At 41.3% G+C, this 27,713-nt stretch overlaps 1 protein-coding gene across 1 annotated transcript in view; it reads right to left on the reverse strand.

Moving 5' to 3' along the window:
* LOC143299749 (reelin-like) overlaps positions 1-27,713 on the reverse strand; it is a 126,933-nt gene that overhangs the window by 88,117 nt on the left and 11,103 nt on the right. Inside the window, 13 exon segments of the mRNA XM_076613134.1 lie at positions 1,121-1,249; positions 1,747-1,970; positions 4,904-5,016; positions 7,509-7,660; positions 8,713-8,864; positions 11,333-12,227; positions 13,845-13,944; positions 14,782-14,833; positions 16,392-16,488; positions 17,807-17,909; positions 18,573-18,643; positions 21,053-21,281; positions 24,521-24,740. Coding sequence (XP_076469249.1) covers positions 1,121-1,249; positions 1,747-1,970; positions 4,904-5,016; positions 7,509-7,660; positions 8,713-8,864; positions 11,333-12,227; positions 13,845-13,944; positions 14,782-14,833; positions 16,392-16,488; positions 17,807-17,909; positions 18,573-18,643; positions 21,053-21,281; positions 24,521-24,740 — 2,537 coding nt within the window.

The raw sequence follows: 27,713 nt of genomic DNA on the forward strand, positions 1-27,713 counted from the left end.
CACAGGCCATGAACAAAGTGGAAGTCAAGTAGACCCAAACCTCACTGGACCACAGCAGCAGCAGCAGCATCAGCCCCATCATCATTCATCATCGATGGATCATAGTTAACAAAGCGTCCAAAATAATGGGGCAAAAACAAAAAAACACTGCCCACCCATGACTGATGGGATGACCAAGATGATGATGTCAGTGACTGGCAGATGTCCCAAATTCTGATGCACATGCACACACACACACACACACACACACACCACACGAACAAATGAAAACAAACAAGAGAGGCAAGGCCTTCAAGACTCATTTGTGATAAATTAAGTCCCCTAGCATTAATTACAGAGTAATTTCCCTTTTTTTACTATCTGCACCAAAACGTTTGCAAAATAAATAAAAATTCCATGCTTAGCAAAAGAAGTTCCTGTTTGAACAAAAAATGAAAATAATGACTCCTCTTGTTGTTGTGTCAGAATAAGAGGTCAGAGTGCCAAGTTTAGAGAATACAAAAAAATATAGATATAACAGTAAATGCAGTTTGCATATAATTAGGCTTCTTTTTTTTTTTGTGCCCATCCCAGAGGTGCAATATTGTTTTAAACAAGATGACTGGAAAGAACTGAATTTTTCCTATTTTTATGCCAAATTTGGTGTCAACTGACAAAGTATTTGCAGAGAAAATGTCAATGTTAAAGTTTACCACGGACACACAGACACATGGACACACACACACACACACACACAACCGAACACCGGGTTAAAACATAGACTCACTTTGTTTACACAAGTGAGTCAAAAAACAAAAAACCAAAAACAATCCACTGCCCAGCACCCATGACTGATGGGAGGACCTAAGACAATGTCAGTGACTGGCAAATGTCCTAAATTATGAGGCACACACACTTCAGACACACACACACACACACACACACACATAAATAAATAAATAGAAAATAATATAAAAAATAATATAAAAAAAAAAATCCACTGCCCACCCATGACTGATGGGAGGACCAAGATGAGGCATGCACACACACACACACTCAAACACACACACACACACACACGACACACCTCCCCCCACTCCCCTCCTCTTCCCCCCCACACACACATACACACAGAGCTCACCCATGACTCTGGTCAGAGGACCAGGTGGACGTCAGCGACTGGTGACGACCAGGACAGGTGTGCGGCAGACAGGGTGTGTACAGCGGGTGCCAGGTGCGTCCGTGGTCAGAGCTGTACTCCAGCGTCACACTGCACACAGTTCAACACCCACCCTCAACCACCCCTCACCTCACAATACAGCGTGGCAATAACATAGCTAATGGTGACCATCACATCATAATAACATGACAATAACATGGCTAGGGGTGTCTGGTCACCTCACATAATAACATGATAATAACATGGCTAGGGGTGTCTGGTCACCTCACATAATAACATGACAATAACATGGCTAGGGGTGTCTGTCACCTCACATCATAACATGACAATAACATGGCAAGGGGTAACTGTCAACCACCTGTCACCTCACAATAACATGTGGGCATCCAAGTCAACGTGCTAGAATAAATGAACAAAAGTTTCTCTTGACATTACTTCCCTTTTCAACCAAATAATCAGCACAGATCTAAATTCAAAACATAATCTCTCCTAAAATTACAGGAATGGAAAAAAATAAATTAAAACATTCCAAAATCTCCCCAAATTACAAGAAATAAAAAAAAAAAATTTTTTTAATCACAACCAACCTCGACTCCTCATCGGACGAACGATCACAGTGGACATTGACAGACGCCTGCAGGACGCGATCGGCGTCCAAGGTGCGGGGCCCGGGCATTGTGGGAAGGGCGAAGACGTCGTCCAGGACCCAGACGTCCTGTGAGGGGCCCTGATTCCACTTCTGCAGCCAGCACAGCCGCACTCTCTCCGCCCGCCCCTCGTACTTCACCGGCATGCTGATCAGCTGGGGGTGCTGGTGGTGGTGGTGGTTGTGGGGAAGGTGGGGAAATAGGTTCAAATAAACCGTTAATGATCCGGAAATATGTAGTGTTGTACTGGTGGATACTGGTCTTGTTTTCCACTTCTGGGTCTCTTCACGTGTTCTTGTGTTGTATAATGCACTTATACACACACACACACACACATATATATATGTGTGTGCGTGTGTGTGTGTGTGTGTGTGTGTGTGTGTGTACTGTTTATGTGAGGCACTTAGAGCCCATCTATGGGGAGTTTGCACCACATAAGTACAATACATCATAATCATTATTATCATTATTAATTCAGGAGACTTACAACCTATTATCAGTATGACTGTGACGATTTTTTTTCCTACTATGTTTAAGCCAAATTTGGTATTCACAGACAAATAAACCATCAATGATCCAGAAAAAAGGCTTAATTCAGGAAACTTACAACCTATTATTGGTATGACTGTGAAGATTTTTTTTTCCTACTATGTTCAGGCTAAATTTGGTATTGGCAGACAAAGTAATTCCAGAGAAAATGGCAATGTTTAAGTTAACCACAGACACACACACACACACACGCACACACACACATACAGACAACCAAACAGCGGGTCATAACATAGACTCACTTTGTTGACACAAGTCAGTCAAAAAATGTTGAAGTGGAGTGGTGGCCTCGTGGTAATGTGTCTGCCTAGGTAGCAAGACAATCTGGGATTGAATCTGTACATGGTACATGTGTGTGTGAGTGTGTGTGTGTGTGTGTGTGTGTGTGTGTGTGTGTGTGTGTGTGCGGGTGTGTATGTGTGTGTGTGTGTGTGTGGGTGTGTCTGTGTGTGTGTGTGTGTGTGTGTGTGCACATGTGTGACTGATGTCTGACTGAATGACACAGGAAATGAATGATGAGCACCTAAAGGCAGCTCTCAGTCTGCTCTACCCAGGTAGGCAGTGTGTTGTGCTGATGGCTGAGTTTGTAAAATGCTTAGAGCTTACTCTCTGATGAAGGACAGATATTATATAAGTATCAATATTCAGCTGGCACATTCACTGTATTACTGATGACCTCTCTTGTAAAAAAAAAAAAAATCAAAACAAACCACATCTCTCTTTAACTGCTTGACCAACGAAAAGAAAAATATTTCAAGTAATTTTCAAGTGTTCATCGTCTGACAACAATGTGTGTGTCCATCGAGATCGATGATGACCATCGTTGTCATCCAGCTGGGGGATGGGGGGAGGGTGATGGTGGGGTGGGGGGGAGGATGCTCATGAATCTATCTGTGAATGCGCAGATGGCTGAATAGTCCAATCTGCGCACGAAATGTTCGCTGACAGTTGGGGCAGACAAAGACAGGCATACCATTGTCAGGGAGCTTGTTTGCCCGTGACTTTCTGGCCTGCCTCTTCTGAACAGCTGCAGCAGTCCTGTTGGCCTCGCACAACTTGGCGCCTTTGTGCACAGCAGCACGCCGGTTGTCACGGTCCACTGCAGATTCCTCCCAGGAGTCAGGGTTGATATCAAACGCTTTCAGAGAGACTTTCAGAGTATCTCTGAAGCGCTTCTTCTGACCTCCGTGTGATCTCTTCCCTTGTTGCAGCTCGCCATAGAAGAGCCTTTTGGGCAGCCGATGGTCTGGCATGCGCGCCACGTGTCCAGCCCAGCGAAGCTGGGACTGCATCAGGATGGTGAAGATGCTGGGAAGGGTGGCTTTTGCGAGCACCTCTGTGTCTGGGGTCTTGTCTTGCCACCTGATGTTCAGTAGCTTCCTGAGGCATGTTGTGTGGAAGTGGTTCAGCTTCTTGGCATGTCGTTGGTACACTGTCCAAGTTTCGCAGGCGTACAGTAGTGTGGGGAGAACTACTGCTCTGTAGACCTTTAGCTTGGTCTCAAGACTAATGCCTCTTCTGTTCCAGACATTTGCACTGAGCCTACCAAAAGTTGCGCTTGCTCTTGCAATCCTGACGTTCACTTCATTGTCGATGGTCGCATTTCGTGACAGTGTGCTGCCAAGGTATGTGAACCGCTCCACCGCACTGAGTCTCTGACCGTTGACTGTGATGTTGGGCTCAACGTAGGGTTTCCCTGGGGCTGGCTGATGGAGAACTTCAGTTTTCCTAGTGCTGATGGTAAGGCCGAAGTTCCTGCTGGCAGTGGCAAACTTGTCAACGCTGAGTTGCATGTCAGCTTCAGATCCAGCGTTGAGGGCACAATCATCAGCAAACAAAAAGTCTCTGATGATGTCTGTCATGACCTTCGTTTTTGCTTGAAGCCTTCTGAGGTTAAACAACTTACCATCTGTTCGGTACTTTAGGCCGATTCCAACATCGCCATCTGTGAAGGCATCAGTAAGCATTGCAGAGAACATGAGGCTGACAACATGACTACGTATGAATGTATATATACATCATGAATCATCTACACAACTTCTTATTTTTTTTTTTTTTTACCTTAACTCTGTGAAGAGTCACTGGGGTTCCGCATAGAACAAACTGTCCAACAGATTCCTCCAGCTCTGTGGCTTGTGTGTTATAAGCCTGGGTCTCTACGTGACTATTTTCTTCAAATGAATGCTGTGTGATAATGTACAGTTAACATCTCTGAGTCATCTGACTGAAACAAGCTATAGACTTAAGTTAATAAAGTAAAAAAAAAAATTCACTCCATGTCTGAAATAGCTGACCAAAATGAGCTGTAAAGTAACGTTAATAAAACTGAAAGTCTTAATGTGTCTTAAATAAATGACTGAAACAAGCTATAAAGTAAGGCTAATAAAACCAAAAAAAAATCTGTACACTGTATCTGAAATAGTTGACTGAACTGACCATAAAATAATGATAAAAAACCCTAAAAAAACAACTCTGACTACATATCTGAAATGACTGTCTGAAACTACCTATAAAGTAAGGTTAAAAAAAAAACACCAAAAAGTCTTACTCTGTAATTGTCTGGCTGCAGCGTTGTCAACACTGTGCTTTGATCATTTTCGTCTTCCAGGTAAAATATCACCGCTGCTTTCTCCACACCTGTGCTGCTGCACGGACCAACACCTGAAAACAGGTGGAGAGGAAAAAAAAAAAAAAAAAAGAATCAAAATTCAGCTGCTAAATACGTACCACCACATAAGTAAACAAATTTGTGGAACACTCAATTCACTGACATGCTCAGCAAGCAAGAAAATAATCAATCAATGTTTCTAAAGTTTATACACTTGTTAATATTTCAATATTTAAAAAAAAAAAAAATTCTGTCCATAAATGAGTGACTCCCGCATATAATCATGGCTTATTTTCAACTGAGTATCTGCCCTTCTCTTTTTCTTTCTTTCTTTTTTAATTCTTTTTTTTTTTTTTTAAGCAGTTGAAGTTGTGGTGTAGCATTCATGGATCAGTCCACACACTCTGACACCTCGATCTTGAAACAGAAACTGAAAAACTGAAATTGAGATTTTACTGACATACCCGCTTCTTCCTTCATGCATTCTATTCATGGGCTTCAACTTCCATATTCACTCATATGTTCCAGCAGGCAGTTACCTGTATGGCCATTTTTTTTTTTTATCCAGTCATGTACTGATGTTGTTGTCTTCAGTTTAACGTCTTTCCACTTGAAGTGACATTAGACGGGAAAAAACAACAACAAAAAACGTGGGAGTAGGGGTTGTGGGTGGGGGAGGGGTGAAAGTGTGTGTATGTTTGGAGGGTGAATAGAGAGAGACAACGCTAGGAAAATGGAAACGTTATAAACGCCAACATCAAACAACTTAACATCTATAACAAATGTCCTATAGGACTATGCAGCAAACCTTCTGCAATAACAAATAACATAGTGGAATTGTTAACAACACATTCAAAAGAACTTTTGGTGAAGTCTGGGAAAAAACATTTTAGATTCTGACATTCAAATTTTACATGTACTGATGTCGGCAGCCATACTCCATTTTTAGGTGTGTGATTTGCTGGGTATGTTTTTGTTTCTATATAAACAACTGACCACCGACACAGACCACAAGATCTTTAACATGTATACTGATCTTCTGCAGATGCATACATATGAAAGTGGCTCATACGCTTGCAGGTCTGCACACATGATGACCTACAAAATCGGAACAGTCTTCACCCTTATCACACCAGGTGCCGAAACCAGTGACTGAAGTCAGGAAACTCCCGTGACAATCCAGAGTTTTAACCATCCAGCCACCTCAGATGCATTCAATACACCATCAGATACATTCAATACACCATCAGATACATTCAATACACCATCAGATGCATATGATACACCATCAGATGAATTCAATACACCATCAGATGCATTGGATACACCATCAGATGAATTCAATACACCATCAGATGCATTGGATACACCATCAGATGAATTCAATACACTATCAGATAGATTGGATACACCATCAGATGAATTCAATACACCATCAGATGCATTGGATACACCATCAGATGAATTCAATACACCATCAGATGCATTGGATACACCATCAGATGAATTCAATACACCATCAGATACACTGGATACACCATCAGATACATTGGATACATTGGATATACCATCAGATACATTGGATACACCATCAGATGCATTGGATACACCATCAGATGCATTCAATACACCATCAGATGCATTTGATACACCATCAGATGCATTCAATACACCATCAGATGCATTTGATACACCATCAGATGCATTCAATACACCATCAGATGCATTTGATACACCATCAGATGAATTCAATACACTATCAGATAGACTGGATACACCATCAGATGAATTCAATACACCATCAGATACACTGGATACACCATCAGATGAATTCAATACACCATCAGATACATTGGATACACCATCAGATACACTGGATACACCATCAGATGCATTCGATACACCATCAGATGCACTGGACACACCATCAGATGAATTCAATACACCATCAGATACATTCAATACACCATCAGATGCATATGATACACCATCAGATGAATTCAATACACCATCAGATGCATTGGATACACCATCAGATGAATTCAATACACCATCAGATACACTGGATACACCATCAGATACATTGGATACATTGGATATACCATCAGATACATTGGATACACCATCAGATGAATTCAATACACCATCAGATGCATTGGATACACCATCAGATGAATTCAATACACCATCAGATGCATTGGATACACCATCAGATGAATTCAATACACCATCAGATGCATTGGATACACCATCAGATGAATTCAATACACCATCAGATGCATTGGATACACCATCAGATACATTGGATACACCATCAGATGAATTCAATACACCATCAGATGCACTGGACACACCATCAGATGCATTCAATACACCATCAGATGCATTCAGTACACCATCAGATGCATTCAATACACCATCAGATGCATTCAGTACACCATCAGATGCATTCAATACACCATCAGATGCATTCAATACACCATCAGATGCATTCAATACACCATCAGATGCATTCAATACACCATCAGATGCATTCAGCACCCACCCATGCCAAAGACGAAGCGTACGGTTCCCACAGACTCTGCGTCCAGGAGCTGTGTGCACACCTGGCGTTTCCCGGAGCCATCCAGAACGAGAGAACTGCCGCTGGACACTACACCACAGTGACCCCCTGTGTCTCCCCCTGACACACTCCAACTGAGAAATAGCACATATGTGGAATTTATCTAAATGAGGAATAAAACATATGTGGAATTTATACAACTGGGAAAATAAAACATATGTGGAATTTATCTAACTGAGGAATAACAAGTGTGGAATTTATACAACTGAGAAATAAAACACATGTGGAATGTATCCAAATGAGGAATAAAACATGTGGAATTTATACAACCGAGAAATACAACATAAAGTAGAATTTATCCAACTGAGAAATAAATGTGGAATTTCTCCAACTAAAAAATGAAGAATTTATCCAACTGAAGAATAAAACATATGTGAAATTTATCCAACTGAGGGATAAAACATATGTGGAATTCATACAACTGAAAAATAATTGTGGAATTTCTCCAACTAACAAATGAAGAATTTATCCAACTGAGGAATAAAACATATGTGGAATTTATCCAACTGAGCAACAAACAAATGAAGAATTTATCCAAATGAGGAATAAAACATGTGGAATTGTCCAGCTAATGAATAAATCATATGTAGAATTTATCCAACTGAGAAATGAAGAAAAATTCATCTAAATGAGAAATGAAGAATTTCTCCGACTGAGAAATAAAACACATGTGGAAATAAACCTATTGTGGAATTGGTACAATGAGAAATGAAAACAACAAAATGTTCATGTGTAATTCATACAACTGAGAAACAGAACATGTAGAATTTTTTTTTAAATGAGAAAAAAAACAAAACCCCACACAAATGTAAAATTTATCCAACTGAGAGGTAGAACAAGAGCAGAAATCATCCAACAGAGAATTTTTTTAATGCAAAAATACTCAAACTGAGAAAGGAAAAGAAACGCTAATGTACATGTGCGCATACATATGTGCGAACATATGATTTAATTACGAGCATGCATGAGTGCATATACATGCACGTTCAGATTCCGTTACCCAACTGATCAAGTTTTCACTAACTTGCTATGAAGTAATTCACAAACATAACTCTTTTAGTCTCATCACTTTCATCAGATCACTTATTTATCACCTTCTTTTTTTTTCTTTTTTTTTTGTACACACCTCTGAGGCATACCAGATTCGAACTGTTCAAACATCACCGCCTCTCCCACAGCACTCAGACTTTCCAGGTTCAAATCTCGGGTTGTTGCGAAGGTCATGGTCTGGTTTCTGTCGTCGAACACGAAGGCGTTGCCCTCCGACTTACATTCGTGCTGGAGGACAGAAAAAGATCAACTTGATAAATTCAAATAGATATTATAAATATATTTTACAAGAAGAATCTTCAAAATCTTTGAATAAGTATTTTGCATTAATCACAGATAATTATTTTTACATCCTCTCTCTCTCTCTCTCTTTAAATTTAGTTATTTGAAGGCTTGTTAACTCTGTACTGCCAGTTAGCTCCCCTGACTTTCCACACAGACGACCCATTTGTATAGGTAAGAAATAAAATCGCAAACAAAAAAACAAAAAAAGAGAGAGAAAAAAAGTTAGAACTGAAAACTTCCAAACTCATCAGTAACACGACGAGTTAGTTGGGGACAAAATATAAAACTTCCTCCCTTCTTATGCAGTCATACAGTGAGATGATGAAAGTATCCATATTTTTTGTTTGAAATCTGCACACACTGATGGCTTGTAAACAAATCCAGAAAAGCACAGAGTCTGAAACAGAACGTTATATAGCCACGACAGGGCCTAGGACCCCTTCATCTAATTCTGTTGTCTGCCTTGTGACGAAGATGAAACTGGGTCAGACGCCATGGTTGACACACAATGTTCACGTGAAACCAGTCACCATGAAAATAACTCTACTGCTTCATGAGCACAGCAACACACACTGCATCTACTGGTTGTAGTGGAGAGGAGAAAGGCTAGTTAAGATATTCTTAGCGTATAACATTATTATGCAAACAAGAGAGGCAAGGCCTTCAAGACTCACTTGTGATAAATTAAGTCCCCTAGCATTAATTACAGAGTAATTTCCCTTCTTTACTATCTGCACCAAAACGTTTGCAAAATAAATAAAAATTCCATGCTTAGCAAAAGAAGTTCCTGTTTGAACAAAAAATGATAATAATGACTCCTCGTGTTGTTGTGTCAGATTAAGAGGTCAAAGTGCCAAGTTTAGAGAATACAAAAAATATAAATACAACAGTAAATGCAGTTTGCATATAATTAGGCTTCTTTTTTATTTTTTTGTGCCCATCCCAGAGGTGCAATATTGTTTCAAACAATATGACTGGAAAGAACTGAATTTTTCCTATTTTTATGCCAAATTTGGTGTCAACTGACAAAGTATTTGCAGAGAAAATGTCAATGTTAAAGTTTACCACGGACACACAGACACACGGACACACACACACAGACAGACAACCGAACACAGGGTTAAAACATAGACTCATTTTGTTTACACAAGTGAGTCAATTATGTGCCACTCCAAAAACTCAAAACTACTTAAGGTCCCTATCAGGGTCCTTCATCTGAAATGGTAGTAAACAATGTGGTCCCAATTGGGGTCCTTTGCCCAGCGTGAGATAATAGTTAAGTATTGCGCTTACAATGAAAATCATCGTAATCTACTTGATGAAAAATACCAAATATTGCTATCTATTTAGGTCGACACTACCAACATGTATGAATAGTTAAAAAAACAGAAAACAAAAACAGTTAACAAAATAAAAATAAATACACTACAACGATTTGGTACAAATATTCCGATTCTAGTTGTGAAGACTCTCATTGTATAAAAAATAACAACACTGCTGAATAGAGGTTAAAAAATGGCAAAATCATAGAAAAAGAACGAGAGAGTCAAAGACAGGCAGGTAAAGTGTTATGTGTCAATCATGTGCATGTGTACACATTTGTGAGTGTCGTGTCTTTAAGTGAGTAAGTGTGAACGCATTTATGTGTGTTTGCAAGTGCTTGTCTGTGTATGGATGTGCAGGTGCTTGAGTGTGTGTGTGTGTGCATGCGTGAATATGTGTGTTTGTTCTGTGTGTGTGTGTGTGTGTGTGTGTGCGTGTGCATGTGTTTGTGTGTGTGTGTGTGTGTGTGTGTGTGTGTGATTGCTAGTGCATGTGTGTGTGTCTGTACACTTGTGCATCTGTTTGTAGTTGTTTTTTGTTGTTTTTTATTGCCTATTCTTGAATTTTGCAGCACAAGTGGAGTGATGGCCTAGAGGTAACGCGTCCGCCTTGGAAGCGAGAGAATCTGAGTGCGCTGGTTCGAATCACGGTTCAGCCGCCAATATTTTCTCCCCCTCCACTAGACCTTGAGTGGCGGTCTGGACGCTAGTCATTCGGATGAGACGATAAACCGAGGTCCCATGTGCAGCATGCATTTAGCGCACGTAAAAGAACCCACGGCAACAAAAGGGTTGTTCCTGGCAAAATTCTGTAGAAAAATCCACTTCGATAGGAAAAACAAATAAAACTACACGCAGGAAAAAAAACAAAAAAAAACATGGGTGACGCTGTAGTGTAGCGACGCGCTCTCCCTGGGGAGAGCAGCCCGAATTTCACACAGAGAAATCTGATGTGATAAAAAGAAATACAAATACAAACAAATACAAACAATCAGAGAAAAACAACAAAACAAAAAAACAAACAAAAAAAAACAAACAATTTTTTCCTGGTGATGAAATGCAACAAACACAAACTGCAAACACTCTGACCTGAACGTGGGCCCCGGGAAAGAAGAGCCACTGACTGGGGTCGATGGGGTCAAACTGTTCCTCCATGGACGAGGGAAGGTCAGCCATGTTGACGATCAGCACGTTGTCCAGCGCCCAGCACCCCTCAAACGTCACGTCCATCCTCCCCTCGTCCTCACCCTCAACATGTCTGATGCTTCCCACGCCGCCTGACTGTCCTCCAACATGTCTGGAACTGCTGCTGGATTGTCCTCCAACATGTCTGGAACTGCTGCTGGACTGTCCTCCAATGCTGGATTGTCCTCCAATGCTGGATTGTCCTCCAATGCTGGATTGTCCTCCAACACGTCTGAAACTGCTGCTGGATTGTCCTCCAACACGTCTGAAACTGCTGCTGGATTGTCCTCCAACACGTCTGAAACTGCTGCTGGATTGTCCTCCAGCAAGTCTGGAACTGCCGCCAGACTGCCCTCCAGCAAGTCTGGAACTGGAACTGCTTTTAAAATGTCCGCCGGAACTTTTACTGGAGCTGGAGCTTTTCATACCGCTGTAACTTCGGCTGTAGCTGTAGCTCTGTCCCTGAAACTGTCCGGAGCCCCTTCTCCTGGCGGTAAACGGCTGGTCGTTGGGCATTTCATAACCAAACATGGGGTCCTCCGTTGTCGTTTCTACCGTGACTGCTTCGTCTGGCAGCGTCGATGTGGGAGGGTACGTTGATGATGAAGGTTCCGAAGAGAACGAGCCGGGAGAAGTACTGTATTCTGAACCAGGCCCAGGCGTTCCGAACTGTCCGCTGATATCAAACGATGACGTTTCAACTGCCGGAAGCTGAGACCAGCGGAAGCAGATGCCCTCTCCTTGGGCCTCGAAGGGAAGGTTGATCAGATGGATTTCTGTCCTCGTATCGTCAGTCAATCTGAAAGGAAAGAGCGAGTCATGTCAAACATGACAGTTATTCAATGATTTAATCAAGCATAAAAGAGCATGTGTGTCCCCCCCATGTGTTCTTCTGTGCATAAACAAATGAAGTTGTCTTCTGCGTTGACGGGCGCAATAGCCGAGTGGTTAAAGCGTTGGACTGTCAATCTGAGGGTCCCGGGTTCGAATCACGGTGACGGCGCCTGGTGGGTAAAGGGTGGAGATTTTTACGATTTCCCAGGTCAACATATGTGCAGACCTGCCAGTGCCTGAACCCCCTTCGTGTGTATATGCAAGCAGAAGATCAAATACGCACGTTAAAGATCCTGTAATTCATGTCAGCGTTCGGTGGGTTATGGAAACAAGAACATACCCAGCATGCACACCTCCGAAAACGGAGTATGTCTGCCTACATGGCGGGGTAAAAACGGTTATACACGTAGAGGCCTACTCGTGTGCATACAAGTGAACGCAGAAGAAGAAGTCTTCTGTGTCAGTAAGAACTATCACCATCATGGATCACCATCTTTACAGCATCAGTGCTATTCTGATTGTTAACACCAATCATCAAGACATCAACAATCTGGTGTTGTGAATGTTAACATCAATCATCATGACATCAACAATCTGGTGTTGTGAATGTTAACATCAATAATCATCATGACATCAACAATCTGGTGTCGTGAATGTTGACATCAATAATCATGAGGACATCAACAATCTGGTGTTGTGAATGTTAACATCAGTCATCATGACATCAACAATCCGGTGTTGTGAATGTTAACATCAATAAACATCATGACAATAGCAATCTGGTGTTGTAAATGTTAACATCAATAACCATCATGACAGTAGCAATCTGGTGTTGTAAATGTTAACATAAATCATCATGACATCAACAATCTGGTGTTGTAAATATTGACATCAGTCATGACATCAACAATCTGGTGTTGTAAATATTAACATCAATCATCATGACATCAACAATCTGGTGTCATGATTGCTAACATCAGTCATCGTGACATCATTAACCTGGTGTTGTGAATGTTAACATCAATCATCATGAAATATTAAAAAATTAGATTCTGAAGTCCTTCATGCCCAGCGACTACACTTGCAGAAAGAAAAAAAAAAAAAGAAAAACAAAAGAGTGGTGCTGCACTGTAGGCAAAATCAGTCCACCACTATCGTAACAATTCAGACAAAAGATCTGATGGCCTAGAGGTAAAGCATCCGCCTAGGAAGCGAGGGAATCTGAGCGCACTGGTTCGAATCACGGCTCAGCCGCCGATATTTTCTCCCCCTCCACTAGACCCTGAGTGGTGGTCTGGACGCTAGTCATTCAGATGAGACGATAAACCGAGGTCCCATGCGCAGCATGCACTTAGCACACGTAAAAGAACCCATGGCAACAAAAGGGTTGTTCCTGGCAAAATTCTGTTGAAAAATTCACTTTGATAGGAAAAACAAATAAAACTGCATGCAGGGAAAAATACAAAAAAAATGGGTGGCGCTGTAGTGTAGCGACGCGCTCTCCCTGGGGAGAGAGCAGCCCGAATTTCACACAGAGAAATCTGTTGTGATAAAAAAACAAAACAAATACAAATACAAATACCTGATCCTGTTGATCTCGACCCACTGGGAACAACCGTTCAAGCCGAAGGACACCACAATGTCTCCATCCTGCTGACTGCTGAGTCCACAGGATCCCATGGCTGCAACATTGATTGACTGCCTGATACGGATACTTCTACCATGCTAGAAACCAAGCTCTTAGTGCTATACATGCACAAAGTCTTTTGCACAACAGACTACCTTCCTGGGTAGAGCCAACTAAGAGCTGCCTTTTGGCGCTCAACGTTCGTTTCCCGTGTCGTTCAGACACGTTTCAGTCACATGCACACACGCATGCAAGCACGCACGCACACACACACACACACACAGAGTCTGCTTCACTGACTTCACTGCTTAGCCAACAACAAGCTAGCTTCTTGGCTTATACAGAACATTCTTTCCAAAAGTATAATTTTGTTTCAACCTGGAGAAAAACAACAGTGTGTTTTAACCACACCCCAGCTATGTTGTTTTTGTTGTTGTTGTTTGTTTTGTGTTTTTTTACATCAATTTTAAAACAAGTTCTTGAATGCACTACAAAAAATATCATGTGTCTAAAAATTTAGTTGTGGAGGAGTGGGGGTGGTGGGTGGGGGGTGGGGGCGCTATAGGGAATCAATTTCCAAGACTAACTTAGATAAGACATCTGTGAATTAGTACCTTTCAAAATGCAAATGATTCTGAGTGAAGACAATTGGGAGTGTCAGTGTGATTCATCTCCTTAAGGAGATTTCAATTCTATAGAATCAAAGCTAAATAATCCTTATAACAAGCAAAATATACTGAAATGTGACATCACAAACAGACCGACTTGTTTGTTCAAACTTTCACTTCAAAGCAGTGAATGACAAAAAGGTCAATAAACGGGTCAGGTTAGAACAATAATGAATAAGTTTTGAGCAAGAATAAAAGCATAGAATAACAACATCTGAACTCACCAAGGGAGAACTGAAGAATTTTTGCTGACGTAGTGTTCAGTGGCACCGTTTTCTGAAAGGATACAAAATTCAATCACCATAAATCACAAATTTATATTTAAAAAAAAACTATAACACACTCTGCAGCAATCAGTCTTCATTTTCTAAATCTCTACTGGAAACAAAAGAGGCAAACTGAAGGCTCTTTATGCAACAACCTGCTGCTCTATTACCTACAATTGGCTGTCTAGTATGCAACAACCAGCTAATGTATTTCCTACAATTAGCTGTCTAGCTATCAAACTGCCACCAAAAATGATGAATGTTAATCATTCATTTATTCCTCTTTTCTAAACTGAACAGAAATTACATGCTGAAGTGCCATGATCTGTGCGTGAGCCAAAGTTATAGTTCACAACCCAAAGCCAAGCTCCACAGCATGTACAACTGATCAGCCCAAAGCAAAACCAGCACACCTGCAATCAAATCACTTGATCACTGACTCCGACTCATTTTTAAATGAACGATGATCTTTGTAGTTGCATTTCTTGTGAAGAGAGAGACAGAGAGAGAGAGGGGATGAGAGAGAGTGTATGTGTGTGTGTGCGCGCGCATGGTGTGTGTGCGTGGGGTGTGTGTGTGTGTGTGTGGGGGGGGGGGGGGTAGATGTGCAATGCGCTTTGGCTGACTGAAATGGAGAGGCACATAAATTTCAGTAATCTGGATATTTGTATATAGCTATTTCCATTTGGTGCCATTTAATTTTTAATTTATCTTTTTATTTTCTATTCATTTTATTCAGTTTATTTGTTTGTTGTTTTCTTCTTATGTTGGACATGTGCTGCTGCCAAAAAGAAAATCTCTGTACCAAAGTATAGACAATAAAGTTTGTGTATTGTGTATTGTATTGTGACTGATCAATACACCTGTCTGCAGTACTCTGAATGATGCAAAGGCACAGTCATGAAAGAATACAGCCTCTTAAATAATGACAGATCTGAATGGACCATAAAAACAATCATCAGTTATCATCAGCATCATCCCTAACTACAAACATTTCAACTAGAAAAGAAGTAACACCAGGCGCCATAGCAGAGTGATTCATATCATGGATCGAGGACTAGGAGAAAATGGGGTACAGCCTCAACAGATGTGGATTTTTTTTTTCTGCTAGTTGCTGACTTCTACGCAGAGCTGAGTGTTTTATGGGCTCAAGTGGGGAGACTGGGGCCACACAGGCAAAATCACCCATGCCACGGATCTGTCTTTGGGAGCACTGCAAAAATCTCATGAACACTGCAGGTGTTTGTATCTCTTTGGCCTGGTTGACACTGGGACATGACTTGAAAGGAAGTGCAGAGAACAGCCTTGTCATTTTGTCCAGAACCTAAAAGGACCTCCACAGCCGTATCACCATCATCATTATTCATCATCCAATAAACAAAAAAACAAAACAAAAAATTAATTATCCAAGTTACAAAGCCTTTTGTGCCCTGCTCTCATGGTGACCTAAAGCTTTTGCGTGTGTGTACCTGTGTGCATGCGCACGTGCGCGTGCGTGTGTGTGTGTAATCACCTGCTGAAATAAGGTTCTGACTCACTGACCATCACCACCTGTCTGACTGACTCACCAGTTCTCTGAGCCCTGAGGTCCGGCACAGGAGGGCGTGCTGTCCGTACACCACCGGGCCACACTTGTCAGTGACCTGCACCCCTTCCCCACTCAGCCTGTGTCAACACAACGTCATCAAATCCCTTTGAACAACCATAAATCAACACAACGTCATCAAATCCCTTTGAACAACAATAAATCAACACAACGTCATCAAATCCCTTTGAACAACCATAAATCAACACAACGTCATCAAATCCCTTTGAACAACCATAAACAGAGGTAACTCTTAGGTGGTGAAAACATTGTTGACCATTCTGCCTGTTTGGAGATTAAATGAATCAGTACCTCAAAAACAAACAAACAAAAAACAAACAAGAAAAAAGGGTGGTCACTCTTTCTCCATTGTTAACAGAGAGAGTTACCACTCTTTATCATTTAATAATCCTTTACTCTGCTAGCCTCACTGTTCTTTCATTTTAACAAACCTCTGTTCTTTTATACAACCGTTTCCTAGTTTCTGGTTTTCATGCTGTGATGTGAGCGGATGGAGTATAAAAGGGAATTGATGGAGATGGAGGAGAAATGAGGCCTACAGGTTGGGTGGTTGAAGGAGGGAGGGAGAGGGAGAGGGCCAATGACATGTGTGGGGGAGGAGAAGGTTCAAACATTTTATATGAATGAGAAAGAACTGATACGTTTGAGTGTTTGTTTAAAGGAAATTTTCTATCTAAAATTACGTTTAAATAACATACTTACCGTGACCCAACTAGTGCAGACTCCGGCAGGGGTCTGACATTCCTGTCCTGTGCAAACTACTATCTGCCTATGCGGAGAAAACGAAACTACGGCTGATAACCTCCCGGAAGTAGGTAACCTCCCCTTTGTCCCGCTGGCTAGCGCCCTCTTTTGTGCGTTTGTTTAAATATATTTTTTCTTCTTTTTTTTTTTCTTTTTTTTTTTTAACACACTGTTCTGTTTCTTTTAGTTAAATTCTCTTCTAATTTATGAAAATATAGCAGTGTATTCTTGAAGGAAGGAAGCTTGTCTATCACAGAGTCTGGAACAGGTGTTACTAGCATGAAGGGGATGCCCAGACTGACATGTGTTTGGTAGGCAGTGACTATTAAAAGAAGAGGTTTTATCATTAAAGGATCAGAATTCATCTGGTAGAATTTGTAGGCAATCAGTTCTGGAACTGCACAGGCACAAGAAAACATCACATTTTCATACTAGCATAACAGCCACATCAACACCTATTCATTACAATAACATCTGAAGTAAAAAGGAGAAAGAAAAAGATGGTGACACTCAACCCATGGAAACACACAAGCTGAGGATAAATGTATACTCACACATGTAAAAGAACTCACAGAAGAAAAAAGAAGTTAAATCAAAGAACAGAACACAACATACTCCAAACTGTCTACCTACCAAAGATCTTGTCTCAGTCCCTCCGTGTCTTCAAAGTCGTCCCTGAAGATGACCGCATCGGAGTGGACCTCTGCCAGCTCTGGTCTGGTGGGGGCAGTCATGCCTGTTGCCATGGAAATCAGTAAGATTAATGATCTTAACCCCTTCAGTGCTGAACACATTTTGCCATGCTCAATGCTGAGTAAAAAGGTTACAGAAAATGAGGAAAATTCAAGCTTTAATCTCATTTCAGTCATATCTCTTAACTATTCAAGGTAATACTGTTTTTTTTAAAGTATGTTTCACCATGCTAAATTCCAGCTATCAAAACTCGACAGAAATAATAATCTGTATATGATACAACTTATAAACAAAACACACACACACACACACACACACACACACACACACACACACAGAGAGAAACATTTTCTCACAAATGCATGCTAGTGGAAATACATTATGCATTCATGCACACACTCACTCATACGCACACATAATGCAAACACACACTCAATTGCATGTGTACACACAAACAATTCAAATAGCCAAGAATGTCTGTCTATGCCTACACACGAAAAGACAACAGGAATACATCTCATACATGGTTCATGGTACAGACCATTCCTGCCCTTTCCGTACTTTGCCATGAATTGTGTCTCCAGTCCATTTAGGGTTCAAGTGACAATTAAATGAGTGTGAATCACACACACACACACACACACACACGAACACAAGCACACACACACAGCAACATGATCTTCTAGTGTTACTATTATAAACTCACTTCCTTCTTCACAAATCTGGAGCACTGTCGTGTCCTTGAACAGAAGCTGCTGGCCAAGAGTAGCAGTTGCCCTGTAACACACAGAAGTCATTCACAATATCTGCTGCATAATTTCTATGTGGATTTGTATTTCTCTTTTTATCACAACAGATTTCTCTGTGTGAAATTCGGGCTGCTCTCTCCACGGGGACAGTGCGTCACTACACTACAGCGCCACCCTTTTTTTTTTTTCCTGCATGCAGTTTTATTTGTTTTTTGCCAGGAACAACCCTTTTGTTGCTGTGGGTTCTTTTACGTGTACTAAGTGCATGCTACACACGGGACCTCGGTTTATTGTCTCATCCGAATGACTAGCATCCAGACCACTATTCAGGGTCTAGTGGAGGGGGAGAAAATATCGGTGGCTGAGCCGTGATTCAAACCAGTGCGCTCAGATTCTCTCGCTTCCTAGGTGAACGCGTTACCTCTAGGCCATCACTCCACTAACAATAAATCATGCCTTTTTATTTATCTATTTATTAAGCTATTATGATGACCTTTCTTTGGTATGCCTGTGTGTGGCACTGTAGTGGTGGTGACATGGTGCGTTCACTGGCTCTTGTTTTGATGGTTCACAATTAATTTGCAAATGGATGAATAAAGATGTATTGTATTGTATTGTATTGTATTGTTATTGTATAGTATTCACTTATCTATTATATTGTATTTACTTATCTATTATAATATGAAGTGTGCTCCAATCTGCACGCCCACTTATATCATCCATTAACAAATACTTTTGACACATATTTTCTGTCATAACCCACAAACAACTCGATGCTGACATCAACACATACATTAATCATAACAAGAACAATTCTGACACGGGCAGGTTTCTCATCATCACCAACAAACAACACAATTTTAACACACACACACACATGTTATCCAGCAAACGAACAACAAAATACAAAGTTGACATAAAAGACACATTCAGTCACACTTACAGCGACAAAACCAACACATGACCAACACACTGACAGACACAGCGTTTGAATAGCTAGAGTGCCTGAGCTTCCTGAGTTCGATCCCCAGTTTGGGCACACCTGGAGGGTTAACTCACTCAGTACGGCCAGTCCTCTCTTCTCCTCTACACAGACCCCTCGGATGTCCAGTGGGTGTCTGAATGACCCAACCTTTAGCTTCCGTCGTCAGAACAGTGGTATTCTTTGTCAACATTCACCTCTTCAGTATAAGAGCATTCCGCTTGCAATATTTTGATGATGGTAACTGAGATGAAACGCTGTTAACGTCGTCTCTTTCGTTCGTATGGAGAGAGTTAATGATAGAGATTTTGTCCCATCTCCCTGTCGTGTGTGTAACGCAAGCAGAAGACCAAACAGGCACGTTAAAGATCCTGTAATCCTTGTCAGTGTTCAGTGGGATAACCGAAACAAGATCATACCCAGCATGTACTCCCCTGAAAACTGAATACGGCTGCCTACATAGTGGGGTTAAAAACAGTCACACATGTAAGCAAAAGCCATCTCATTCATATCAGTGAATGCAGGAGCTGAAGCCAACAAATGCAGAAGAAGAAGGGGAAGAGGGAGAAGAACAAGAACAAGAAGATGACGATGAATAAGAAGGAAAAGAAAAATAAGGAAGCAGAAGAACGAGTAGAAGATGAACAACAACAACAACAATCAGAAGAAGCAGCATAAGAAACACAGGAAGGAGAAGAAAGAAGAAGAACAAGAACAAGGAGAAAAACAACAAGAACAAGGAGAAGAAGAACAACAACAACAACAACAACAACGAGAAAAACAACACGAACAAGGAGAAGGAGAAGAAGAACAACAACAACAGCAAGGAGAAAAACAAGATGAACAAGGAGAAGAAGGAGAACACGAAGAACAAGAAGATGAACAAGATGAACAAGAACAAGGAGAAGAACAAGGAAAAGAACAAAGAGAAGAACAAGAACAAGGGAGACCACCACACACAGAAACTTGACACATCCTGTCACTTCAGGCGGCGCCATCTACACAAAGGACAACTGATGCTGACAACACCAACACCACCACTAATACCACCAACACCACCACCAACACCACCACTAATACCACCAACACCAACACCACCACTAATACCACCAACACCACCACTAGTACCACCACCACCAACACTAGTACCACCACCACCACCACTAATACCACCACCACCACCACTAATACCACCAACACCACCACTAGTACCACCAACACTAGTACCACCAACACCACCACTAATACCACAAACACCACCACTAATACCACCAACACCACCACCACCACCACTAATAATACCACCAACACCACCACTAGTACCACCAACACCACCAATACCAACACTACCACAAATACCACCACCACCACCAACACAACAACTAATACCACCACCACCATCCCCACCACTACCACCACCACCACCACTAACACCACCACCATCACCACACTCACAGGAACTTGACGCATCCCGTCCCTTCAGGCGGCGCCATCCACACAAAGGACAGCCGGTGCTGGGGCCGGGGGCTGAGGTGGGAGTGGACGACGGAGCACATCAGGTTCTGTCCCATGATGCCTGGCGCCTGGGGCATGTGGGGCGCCAACAGGGCCTGAGCCTCCGTCGACATCGTGTACAGACCCGTCAGCAGCAGGCCGTCAAAGTTGATGCTGGATGAGAGACTCACTGAAACAGAATGTAGGATAGTCAGTCATGATAGGCGCAATAGCCGAGTGGTTAAGGCAAAGCATTGGACTTTCAATCTGAGAGTCCCAGGTAATGGACACCTGGTGGGTAAAGGGTGCAGATTTTTCCGATCTCCCAGATCAACATATGTGCAGACTTGCTAGTGTCTGAATCCCCTTCATGTGTATACACACACAGAAGATCAAATACACATGTTAAAGATCCTGTGATCCATGTCAGCGTTAGGTGGGTTATGGAAACAAGAACATACCCAGCATGTACCCCCAAAAAATGGCTGCCTACATGGCTGGGTAAATAAACAAAACAGTCATACACGTAAAATGTTGTAAGTCTGTCTGAGTGTGTATGCTTGCGTGCCTGAAATCTAATTGAATGACACAGGAAATGAATGATGAGCACCCAATGGCAGCTGTGAGTCGGCTCTACCAAGGTAGGCAGCCTGTTGAACAAATGACCCCAAGTTTGTAAAGTGCTTAGAGCTAGGTCTCCAACCAAGGAAAGGCGCTATGTAAGTATCCACATCATCATCACATCATGTCATGTCCCACTGTGACCATCAGACCAGCAGCAGGATGTCAAATTTGATGCTGGATGACAGACTCACCGAAACATAACGCACAAATGTCAGTCGTGTCCCACTATGACCAGAGATGCCAACCCCTGTCAAGTGTTTGTAGGAACAACCAGGAAATTTGGCAGGATCATTTTGAATTTGGTAGCAACAATCGGACTCCGACCCGCATCAGCAAACATACATTTTATCTTCAAGGCATATAAACACTTGGGCCTACCTGCAACATGATGTATAACTGCTACGATTCAGCTGATTGGTCCACTCAATGCTGTTTCAATGTAAACTCACACATGATTAGCTGACCATCATCAAGTGAGACCAAGGTTAGTAGTGACTGCCCTTACCTTGTGATCGATAGGTCTAGAGCGTCTGGTAATGTTATGATGGGAAAGTGTGTGACCATGCTATCTAGTCGAAAATGAACTCGTCAGAACAATTTTGACACTGGCATAACATCGGAACAAACTGCAATTGAGCATAACAAAATGCGGCAAAATCATGACAGCTGGCATCTCTGTATGACCATCAGAGTGACAGACTCACTGAAACATAATGTAGGAATGTCAGTTGTCTCCCACAATGACCATCAGTGCAGCAGGGGAAGCATCTACCTGGGGTAAAATCTACTAACAACGGAGAGTGTCTTTTTGCCCAAGTTACATCCAAACTCTCCCGGCCAAGATGATTGTGGGACAGTCGGTGGTGGGGATGGTCCCAAAAGACCGACTGGTCCCTAAGGCAGCAGTTCTTAACTCACTCAGTACGGCCAGTCCTCTCTTCTCCTCTACACAGACCCCTCGGATGTCCAATGGGTGTCTGAATGACCCAAACTTTAGCTTCTGTCGTCAGAATTGTGGTATTCTTTGTCAACATTCACCTCTCCAGTATAAGAGCCTTCCGCTTGCAATATTTTGATGATGGTATCTGGGGTTAAACGCTGTTAACGTCATCTCTTTCGCCGTTCGTATGGAGAGAGTTAAAGCCAGTGCAGTCTTGCCTCATAGTTTGAGTCACAGTCCTCCACAAAAGACTAAGCTGCAAGTGAATTTCCAATGCAGTATAGAAACCACTGGTCAGAAAGCTCTCACTTTACTGTTGGCCGAACAGTAAGCTTGTATCAACCTCTGATAAACTCCAGCGCTGAACCTAAGTAACAGTAATATTCATGATTAAATTTGCATGGCGCCTTTGATTGTAAAACATGCACTGCAACATAATAATGACAGTAATAATAATTACTATCTAATTCATATTGTGATTTTCCATGTAAAATATGCAGTGCAATGAAAAAATAATAATGATTATTGTAATTAAATCATAACAGCACCTTTCTGTGTAAAACATGCGCTGCGACATACTGATAACAGTAATAATTATTTTCATTTACTTTCCATGTACAACAAACACTAATACATCATAACAATTCATACAGTGCCACTCCGTGTAAAACATGTTCAGCTGTGCTGTTCAATGTAAAAACTGATGCGTGAAGCATGAATCTATACATGAAAACAACAACTTAAATGCACAGTCCTGCCCAGCTCCTACCCTCAGCCAGATACCAAACTCCATGCCTTTTACAAACATGGAGTCATTAGCACGACAGATTGGATATCTATATGTTGTTTGCACAACAGACTGGGTATCTGTACGTCATTTGCACAACAGACTGGCTATCTGTACATCATTAGCACAACAGACTGGCTATCTGTACATCATTTGCACAACAGACTGGCTATCTGTACATCATTTGCCCAACAGACTGGCTATCTGTACATCATTAGCACAACAGACTGGGTATTTGTACATCATTTGCACAACAGACTGGGTATCTGTACATCATTTGCCCAACAGACTTGGTATCTGTACATCATTAGCACAACAGACTGGCTATCTGTACATCATTAGCACAACAGACTGGGTATCTGTACATCATTTGCACAACAGACTGGGTATCTGTACGTCATTTGCACAACAGACTGGCTATCTGTACATCATTAGCACAACAGACTGGGTATCTGTACATCATTTGCACAACAGACTGGGTATCTGTACGTCATTTGCCCAACAGACTGGCAATCTGTACATCATTAGCACAACAGACTGGGTATCTGTACATCATTTGCACAACAGACTGGGTATCTGTACGTCCTTTGCACAACAGGCTGGGTATCTGTACGTCCTTTGCACAACAGACTGGGTATCTGTACGTCCTTTGCACAACAGACTGGGTATCTGTACGTCATTTGCACAACAGACTGGGTATCTGTACGTCATTTGCACAACAGACTGGGTATCTGTACATCATTTGCACAACAGACTGGGTATCTGTACGTCATTTGCACAACAGGCTGGGTATCTGTACGTCATTTGCACAACAGACTGGGTATCTGTGTATCATTTGCACAACAGGCTGGGTATCTGTACGTCATTTGCACAACAGACTGGGTATCTGTTTAGAGCCAATGAGAGCTGCCTTCGTGCGCTCATCATTTGTTTCCTGTTCGTTCAGTCAGGATTCTGTCATGCACATACATAAGCATGTAGATTAGAGTGGATTTTACCACAATTCTTGTCAGGGACAACTCAACTTCCTGCTGCCACGGGTTATTTTACGTGCGCCATGCACATACTCATATCTCACCTTCGTAGAGCTGTCCTGGCACGTAGAACTCGGGGTCGCCTTTGATGGCAACGCTGATTGTGACCTCCCCTGTGTCGAAGCCCAGGTCCTGAACGTTGCCATGGTAATTGCAGAGGAAGAAGAAGGGGGAGAGGTGGGGCATGTAGCCAGTCACGCCCCCTTGCATCACAACCAGAGCCACAACCACCAGACTTAGCGTCTTCATCTCCATGCTGAACATCTGGAAAGAGCACACAAGTAGCCAAATAGAAATTTTAAAAAATATTGTCACCATATTCTATTCTCATGCGTGTGTATGCGCATGACTTAAGCCTGACTGAATGGTGCAAGAACAAGACAGACATTAACAAATGGAAAAAATTGTGACCATATTCTATTCTCATAGCTAAAAGAACCAGACAAACATTAACAAATGGAATCAATGTCTCAATATTCTATTGCCATATTAAAAGAACAAGGCAAACATTAACGAATGGAAAAAATGTAACCATATTCTATTCCCATACTTAAAAGAACAGGACAAACATTAACAAATGGATTAATTGTGACCATAATTATTATATTCTCATAGTAAAAAGAACAAGGCAAACATTAACAAATGGACAAATTGTGACCATATTATATGCTCATAGTTAAAAGAACAAGGCAAACATTAACAAATGGAAAAACTGTGACCATATTCTATTCTCATTGTTAAAAGAAGGCAAACATAAACAATCTCATTGTTAAAAGAAGGCAAACATAAACAAACGGATTTTGCTGTATCATAGTTAAAAGAACAAGACAAACATCAACCAATAGACTTTGCTATATTCCTCTGGATTCCTGTTTTCATTGGTAAAAGAATAAAACAAATATTAACAAACATTTGCTATATTCCTTGGGACTCCTTTTTTCATTGGTTAAAAAAAAAAAAAAGCCTGTATGCATGACAGCCAGTCATGTCTGACTATGACCATCAGAACAGCAGAGGAGGTAACTGCTGTCCCAACAATCTGGGCTAGAATTTGATTATAGTGGAGAGTGCCTTGCCCAAGTCAACATCCCCACTATCTCTGCCAAGAGGGTTTTAGGACATTTGGCACTGGGATGGTTCCCAAAAGCCAACTAGCCCCACAAGGCTGCAGCACTAAGATTCTGTGCAATCTTGCGTCCTAGTTTTGAGAGTCATAGTCTTTCCAAAACACTAAGCTGCAAATGACTTCCCGTTGCAATGGAGAAAATCATTGATCATACGGCTCTCACTTTGCTGTTGGCCCAACTGTAAACTTATGTCAGTCTGTAAGTTGAGCACTGGGCGACAAGCATATATTAACAAACAGAGTTTGCTAAGGGTATTCCTTTGAACTCCTATTTCATGGGTAAAAGAACAAGGCAAACATTAACAAACTGACTTTGCAACATTCACCTGGCCACCTTGATAAACATAGGACCACAAAAACACTCTTCCATTAGAGCGATAATTGAAAGAAATAAGCAAATCAATAAATAAAAAGAATTACATAATCATACCTAATATATAAACAAAACATTACAGATAGAAATGTATACACATCCCAACACAGCCAATGCAAAAATCATTTTGTGGGCACCAAAACATATAACACCATAAAAAAAAAAATAAAAAAAAAGAATGCTCATGATCAAGTCTGGGAGAAAGACAAACCAAAACAGTCCAGAATAAATACAGATAAATGGACTGAGACTACTGAAAACATGAAAGAAAGAGGAAAGAGAGAAAGAAAAAAAAAAGATATAAGAGACCAATAAAACAGAGAAGATTTCTAGCACAAATTTTCTAGAAGGCAGGGATACCATTAGCAATGAAAGAGCTCCAAGCATCCCCCTTGGGAGACAAGACTAACTCAAACAGTCTGATCCAATGATTCTTGTCAGCTGCCAGCTCCAGATCAGAACCTTTTCAGCCAACTCAAACCAAGTCATGTATATAAAATATTTATTAAAAAAAAAGAAGAAAAAAAAAAGCATTTTGAAGTATAAAAATGGCTTGTTTCAGGGAAAAAAATCACCCCCACTTAACTGTTAACAATTGGAAAGAATATGCGAATTAAAAAAAAAAAAAAAAAAAAAATCTGATGTTACGAAGTTCTATGTAGAGTGAGGAAAAGTGTTGGTTTTTGTTGTTGTTGTTTTGTTTGTTTTGTTGTTTTGTTTGTTTGTATTTTAGACCCATAACTGGGAAAAGAAGCAAGGTACACAGTCAAAACTTGAGGGCATCACAGCCAGGGTACAAACACTTCATCTTTGTCATCTTCATTCTGACGGGCGCAATAGCCGAATGGTTAAAGCGTTGGACTTTCAATCTGAGGGTCCCGGGTTCGAATCTCGGTGACGGCGCCTGGTGGGTAAAGGGTGGAGATTTTTCCGATCTCCCAGGTCAACATGTGTGCAGTCCTGCTAGTGCCTGAACCCCCTTCGTGTGTACACGCAAGCAAAAGATCAAATACGCACGTTAAAGATCCTGTAATCCATGTCAGCGTTCGGTGGGTTATGGAAACAAGTACATACCCAGCATGCACACCCCCGAAAGCGGAGTATGGCTGCCTACATGGCGGGGTAAAAACGGTCATACACGTAAAAGCCCACTCGTGTATATACGAGTGAACGTGGGAGTTGCAGCCCACGAACGCAGAAGAAGAAGAAGAAGAGTCATCTTCATTCTCTAGCTGAAGAACCAGACAGAAAGAGAACTTTGTGAAACGTTGCCAGTCCGTTTTAATGCTCAACAAGGCAATATTTCTAAAGAACCTATTTGGTTTTGGGTTGTTTTTTTAAGGTACTCTCTTTCCCAATGCAAAATAAATGAATAACCACATGTATCATCACATTTCACACAAAAAAAAGAAAGAGGTGAAACGAGGTTCACAATTAAATATTTACCAAAACCAAACAATGTTGGGGTGAGTAAAGAAGTAGGAAATGCAATATTTCACTAACAAAATGTGTGTGTGTGTGTGTGTGTGTGTGTGTGTGTGTGTGTGTGTGTGTGTGTGTGTCTGTGTGTCTGTTTGAGTGCGCGTATGTGTGTAGCAGTGTAAGTACCCACATGCAAGTTAGCATGCTTCATTTAGATAAATAAAAAAAGACAAAAAATAAATAAATAAATAAATAAAAACAAAACAAAAAAAACCGAAAGTGTGTTCACTCAAAGCATAATATGCAAAACAAAACA

Source organism: Babylonia areolata, chromosome 25, assembly GCF_041734735.1.
Source record: "Babylonia areolata isolate BAREFJ2019XMU chromosome 25, ASM4173473v1, whole genome shotgun sequence".
NCBI lineage: Eukaryota > Metazoa > Mollusca > Gastropoda > Neogastropoda > Buccinidae > Babylonia > Babylonia areolata.